Source organism: Pungitius pungitius, chromosome 15, assembly GCF_949316345.1.
Source record: "Pungitius pungitius chromosome 15, fPunPun2.1, whole genome shotgun sequence".
NCBI lineage: Eukaryota > Metazoa > Chordata > Actinopteri > Perciformes > Gasterosteidae > Pungitius > Pungitius pungitius.
In genome coordinates this window covers 10,244,330-10,251,227 of record NC_084914.1, presented here as the reverse complement: position 1 = coordinate 10,251,227, position 6,898 = coordinate 10,244,330, and the positions used below count along the sequence as shown (strand labels likewise).

Here is a 6,898-nt window from a genome sequence, read left to right as displayed (position 1 = left end):
TAAACAGCACTGGTTGAATAATATCTTTAGAATTTGATCATGCATGGACTGTACTGAACTTGTAACAAGATACATTTGTAAGGAACTGTGAGCAGCAGATAGTGGTGGGTGTGGCCAGTATATCCTTGGAACATTATTTTAGCTGTACTTTTTTTTTTTTTTTTACATAATCCCGTTTCCCTACGTTTTTCATAGGATGGTAAGCAAAAACAAACACATGAAAGGTAGTTTTGCCTTCAGAAAGTTCTGCAAGATCATGATGTTTGACTAAACCTAATTTAGCACAGTTGTGGCCTACACACCTAGGGACATTTCCAAAGGGCAGGAAGCATGGCAAGGCAAACTTCTCCTATATTTGCAACAAGCTACGAGGTCCCGCCCTACTACTGCCTCTGATTGGCTGCTACGCGTTGCTATCGTTTGTTTGATTGGTTAAAATGTGGTAGGATGCGTGAGATAGTCTAGGGTTAAAACAAATAGTGTGTGCTAACGGTAATCCAATCAGAGAGGCAGTGTCAAGTACTGGGCCTGGATCCCCGTCTCTGCTACTCGGACCGGTGTCTTTAGCGACCATAAAACTTACCTGCTAGAGGAAATAAAGGGGCAAAGTAATAGACGGATACTCCTGCTCCATTGGTCGGGTGTTGCTAACGGGAACACCTGATTGGGGACACGACGCTGTCACAGCGTCTGTTCAGCTAGCGTCACCTGTGGTACTGTCATGCAACAGCTAGCTAACTAGCTAACGTTAGCAGATGAAGCTAGTTGGCTAATTTTAAGAGCCACTGCTGATGATTTTGAAATATTTTAGTTTGACGCCATGTTGTTGATTGTTCAGCATATAATCTTTTAAAATTCACATATTTGACTTCAGGACAGTGGCCATAATGTTAGTCATCGTGCTTAACGGTCTAAGTAACGTTTCTGTTAAGCCTCATCATTCAAAACAAATCATTTAGTGTTAGCTTGCTAGCTAGCGTCCATGTAATCCAGCTACGAGGGTAGCCGACGGCGTCGTAGTGCCTATTTTTTGGTAATTTACAGTGTTGCTCAATAGTTTTTCGAATCGGAGACGCATAACCTAAGTCTGAGGCCGAGCTTTAAACGTTGAACCCAATACTTAAATTAGGTTACATTTACTATTGTTAACTGCCCCACCTGATCACTGACAGTTCACTTACAGGACAGGTATTCCGGTAGATGATACCTCCGACCACCGTCATTTCCAGCAGGGTTAAGATTGTTAAATTATTAGTTGTTAAAAAAGAATAACAAAAAACAAACACTAAAATCAGCCCACTTCATAGTTAATCCATAAGTGAACATGGCTCCTAAGAAGAGACCAGTGCCCTTAAACATTGCTCCAGCTGGGAATGGTTCATCCACCTTCCCCAATACTGATACTACGTCTGAGTAAGTCATTCTACTCACCACACTAATATACTGTACAAACTAAATATCGTTTCTACAGAAGACACGCTTTAATTATGTTTCTTGTTGTTTTTTTCCCAGGGCCAATTTAGAAGCACTTAAACTCATTTTGGAAGAGTTGGACATGGATGAACAACAGAAGAAAAGGTTAGAAGCTTTCCTTACCCAAAAGGCACAGGTGGGTGAGTTGAGAGATGACGACTTTGATCGTGTCTGTGAGCTGGGTGCAGGCAACGGAGGAGTTGTCAATAAGGAATGCCATAAGTCTTCTGGAATAATCATGGCCAGAAAGGTAAGCTACTAATTATACTAATAATATGAACGTGAATATGAAACTGGCTGCTGCTGTAAAAAAATTTAAAAGTCATGCCAAAACTGGTAATAAAACATTGATCCCATACAAACTGATCATACAGTAAAACTCATTCAAGATAAACATTCTCTTTTCTGTTCAGCTTATTCATCTTGAAATTAAACCTGCATTCAGAAACCAAATCATCAGAGAGCTTCAGGTGCTGCATGAGTGCAACTCTCCCTACATTGTGGGATTCTATGGGGCATTTTACAGCGATGGAGAGATCAGCATCTGCATGGAGCACATGGTGAGAAAATTGAAATGTCTTTTGGTAGAAATTAAGGTATTTGTATTCATCAACTCTTCCCCAAAGGAATGTTAATGTCTTTTTCCCATTTACAAATTTGTTATTATATGACATCTCAACCTTTTACTGATCATAGAGGTTTTTTTGGCCTATTTCAAGGAATGTGACACTGGTGTATTGAATCCTCAATGGCCTTTCTATATGTGTCAGTTCTTGTTGTATGTTAAAATAAATATTATCAATTGATAAACAGTTCAAATGCAAATCTCAAATTCTCCTTGATCAACCAGACTTGTACAGGTGAAACTCTAAAAATTAGAATATCGTGCAAAAGCTCATTACTTTCTGTAATTCAACTTAAAAGGTGAAACTAATATATTATATAGACTCATTACATGCAAAGTGAGAGATTTCAAGCCTTTATTTGATATAATTTTGATGATTATAGCTATATAATATGTACTAATATATTAGTTTCACCTTTCAATTTGAATTACTGAAAGTAATGAGCTTTTGCACGATATTCTAATTTTTAGAGTTTCACCTGTATATGTTATGCAGAAGACCAGTGCTCACTCTGTAAATGTGCTCACAGAACATAAGAATAATGGGGAGGACATTTTCGTTTTCTTTGAAATACCATTTTAGACAAGATAAGCTTTTTCTATCGATTTGAATCACAACCTATGCCTCCCTCTCTGGGGAGCCATCGCCTTATTGTGATGGAGAGGCTTGTGTGTCTCTTTGAATCTGGGGGCTGGTGCTCCTGGTAGGGTTACCCTTGACAAAGTGGTGTCAGGCGAGGGACCGGACTAAGAATGGTTCGCAAAGATCCTATGAGATAGCGGAAGAGGAAGGAGATCCCCGTCTCGGAGGAAGTCCAGGACCCGCATCTAGAGCCAGGCCCACATGGAGAGCGTCTGATGGCCGGGCTTGCCTGGACAGGCACAGCCCAAAGGAGTGACGCGCCACCCCTGATCTCTCATTCCTATGGCCTCACCTCGTGTAGGGGAAAACCGATGGGGTTGGGTGCGCTGCTACAAGGGTGGCAGTGGTGGTGGAGACGGATCAGACGTGGGAAGCAGTATTGTTCAGTATCTCCCTTAACTCTGCAGGATGGTGGATCTCTGGACCAGGTGCTGAAAAAAGCAAAAAGGATCCCTGAAGAGATTCTGGGCAAAGTTAGCATCGCTGTAAGTTAATGTTTATCTTCTACATTTGTATTGTTATGTGGTATTACAAGATCTTCCATAATATTATCACTCGCTCTTTCATCCAACTGTATTAGGCTCAAAAGAAATGAAGACCTTAACATAAAGAATAAAAACACACACACACACGTTCTGGGCCTGGATGGGTCTTTGGTTGTTTCTGACTTATTTTCACATTACGGTTTCATATGATTATTGACGTGTGTAATTTCTCTCCCCTTCCAAACAGGTTTTGAGAGGACTTGTGTACCTAAGAGAAAAACATCAAATCATGCATAGAGGTAGTCATTTTTTCAAATGGTTGATTACTGTTACTCACTTCATAGTGCATTGTAGTCAGTTAAAGCGTGAATTAACATTAATATAACATAATGCCAAAAATAACTCAAATCTGAATGTTCATTTTAGGGTTTCAGTCTCAACAATTCTTGGAATTGAAGATGTTTTTAACCACATTCTGTTGTAGATTGCCAGTCCGGTAATATTTTTTTGTACCTTTTTTCACCCCCAGATGTTAAGCCTTCAAATATACTAGTGAATTCACGGGGGGAGATCAAGTTGTGTGACTTCGGTGTAAGCGGGCAGCTCATAGACTCTCTGGCCAATTCCTTCGTTGGCACAAGATCCTACATGTCGGTATGTTTGTTTGTTTGTTTGCCTTGAAAAGATCAACACAGTTTAGATGCTTCACTTTACTGGATTAGAAATAAACAATATCTTATCCATTCAACTTCAAGTAATTTAAGGCTCATGCAGTACGCAACTGTACCTTATATCTTTTTAATAAATGTAATTGTTAATTTTTGATGTGTTTGCTGTATAGCCTGAGAGATTGCAGGGAACCCACTATTCTGTGCAATCAGATGTGTGGAGTATGGGGCTCTCCCTTGTGGAGATGTCAATCGGACGCTACCCCATCCCTCCTCCAGATGCCAAAGAACTGGAGGCAATATTTGGACGTTCCATCTTGAGTGGTAGGGAAGGAGAGACTCAGAGCACTTCACCCAGACCGCGACCATCGGGGAGACCTGTCAGCGGTGAGCAACGCTCACAACTGTGTAAAATAGCTATTTAAACGGATGCAGCTTTGAGCGGCAGCATGAGAAATAATGCAACCTCAGTAGTAAGCACAAAGGGATGCCAACCTGGTCAGTCCCTCATTGCTAAATGCCTTCAGCTATTGATTTGTGACACTGACATCATATTGTGTGTGTGCGTGTGTGTGTGTGTTTTTCCAGCTCACGGACCTGCCATGGCCATCTTTGAACTACTGGACTACATAGTAAATGAGGTAAGAATCTCAGACGTTTTGCAAAGAACATTTAAAAACTCTTCCCTGGTTCCATAAAGTATTTAGTGTCATCCTTATAAAATCAGTTAACATGTTCATTCAACTTTCTGCTGCGTTTCAGCCTCCTCCCAAACTACCACATGGTGTTTTCACCTCTGATTTCCAGGACTTTGTGACGAAGTGGTAAGACAACATTTTAACCCTGAAAATAGTTAATTTGTCCTTTTAACAAACATAATCTTTTTTTTCATCCATGAATGAAATGTTCTCTTTGAAAGAGTCCGCTTTTGTCTGTCATTTTTAGTCTCATCAAAAATCCAGCTGACAGGGCCGACTTGAAAATGTTGACGGTGAGTGTCCTCAGGTGGACCACGGCTTCAGTTTGAATTCATGCTCCCAAATTTTCTTTGAAAAATTTGAGATCACAACTATTATTCTCACAACCCTTAAATTGAGAGCTACCGTTAGGACATTGTGTTTTTAATATCCAATGTGCTATTTGTATTGATTTTATGTTTTGTTGCAGAACCATATGTTTATCAAGCGGTCTGAGGTGGAGGAGGTGGACTTTGCTGGTTGGCTTTGTAAAACCATGGGACTAAACCAACCCAAAAGTCCAGCGCGCACTGCAGACTAATCACACACACGCACACACACACTCATTCATGCACACAGTATGTAGATGTAAGAACATGGAGAAGCCGCTGCCGGGCACCTCACAACCACATACACATCCTGTTTGCTATGTTCTCAAGTTCTCAAGGAGTCTCCATCTGTCGTAATAACTCCACTGAGTACTCCAGGAAAGACACTGTATGTACAGCACGAGTGTGTACCGCCCAGGTATTACAATCACGTTTATGCATCCGTACACACAGATGCATGCATGAATATTTTTAATATATTTTATGCAGACATATTTAGAAATGTGAGAATGCGTTTATTTTATGATCAAATTTTGGGTTATGCACCCAGGTGTGTCTTGTGTTTTAGAGAGATGATTGAGTCTCGGATGTTTTATCCAATTGGAGATGTGACTGATTTCTTAAAATGTGGAGATAACTAGGAGTGAAGCACACTGTTTAATATATTTTAACATGACCCTTGCTCAAAGCCAAAAAATGTAAAAAGTTGCAACCGTAAATGGAGCCTCTGCATCCTTTGTAGGTTGGGGTTGTTAACATGTGTTACCATTAGCTTCACATTAGCTGCAGTGGGGTAGAGGCTGCCTTTTAAAAAAGATTACAGAGATTCATCCCTGGACAGTACCTGCTGTAACAGGACTGCTTTCATCATGTGAGAAAGCGGCATTGGGACTCTGATCAGTTTCAGTGGGAGCAAATTATTGTTGCATTGTATTTGCGAAGATGTAAACAACAGGACATGGATTTGCCATTGAACTGCATCCTGTGTCGCAGCAGAATCTGGGCGTTTTTCCCTTTTTGTTTTTTTTCTATTTGTCTACTTCCTCCTCTAAGTAACAATATAGATGTTTGAATGGTATTGTCATTGACTTGTCAATAAATGGCCATGTATTGTAAAATTATGTCTGTTTTTGAGTACCACCTCACTGTTTATCCACTATTTTCACCAGAAGGGGGAAGCACTCACATTAAATGAACTGAGGACTTTGGTTCGATTACTAACAAAAGTATGCTGCCCAATAGAAATATAAAAATATAGTTGGTACTGTATGTGTAGTGTTTTGTGCTTACAATGCTGCAACCAAGTTAACGCATGTTTATTGTGACTGAAAAGCAAAGCGGGACTGAATTACAGCCCCATTGATAACATTAGTTCTGCATTTAAATTATGAATACAATGATTCATCTGTTTGGCTCGTTTCTGGTTGTAATAATACAATGTCTTCTCTTGAATATCTTGTCAACTTGAGGATGAAATGTGAGGTGTTGAGCTAATAGAAAGACGTAGTGTTGCAATGTGTGGGCTGGCTAGTCTGAGCAGTGTTGATGGGAGGGGGACTACTGCAGCAGAAAAACAGCAAAGTCTGCAGTCATTAATATGCACATATGCAAATGAGAGGGTAATTAAGATTGGGCGTTTGTCAGTGGCTCTTTGATTGCTAATGAATTCAAATCTGCAAGAAAGGGGGAGGGGAGGATCGAGCTAAAAAACGAAAAAGAACTGGATGCTATTGTGCTTTTGCTCGTGAGAAAAACAAGAAAGAGTAGTGAGGGGTCTTTAGAACATAAAAATCATAACATGAATACTTTCAGACATGCATCAATACAAAAAAAGCACCGAACCAAACATGATATTTACAGAACTATGCCCGAAGCATGCATGTCATAATTGTGTTTGGGTTTAAGAGAAGCCGCAGCATAGGGTGAAACGAGGCTGTG

The 6,898-nt window shown here is 40.2% G+C and overlaps 1 protein-coding gene across 1 annotated transcript; it reads left to right on the top strand.

Moving 5' to 3' along the window:
* Positions 1-445: 445 nt before the first annotated feature.
* map2k2b (mitogen-activated protein kinase kinase 2b) lies at positions 446-6,081 on the top strand. Its single transcript, XM_037459088.2, has 11 exons — positions 446-1,413; positions 1,513-1,723; positions 1,887-2,033; positions 3,149-3,226; positions 3,474-3,525; positions 3,756-3,880; positions 4,068-4,281; positions 4,483-4,535; positions 4,657-4,718; positions 4,840-4,885; positions 5,062-6,081. Exons 1-11 carry the CDS (start codon positions 1,325-1,327, stop codon positions 5,170-5,172), a joined length of 1,188 nt encoding a protein of 395 aa, XP_037314985.2. The 5' UTR covers positions 446-1,324; the 3' UTR covers positions 5,173-6,081.
* The last annotated feature ends 817 nt before the right edge of the window (positions 6,082-6,898 follow it).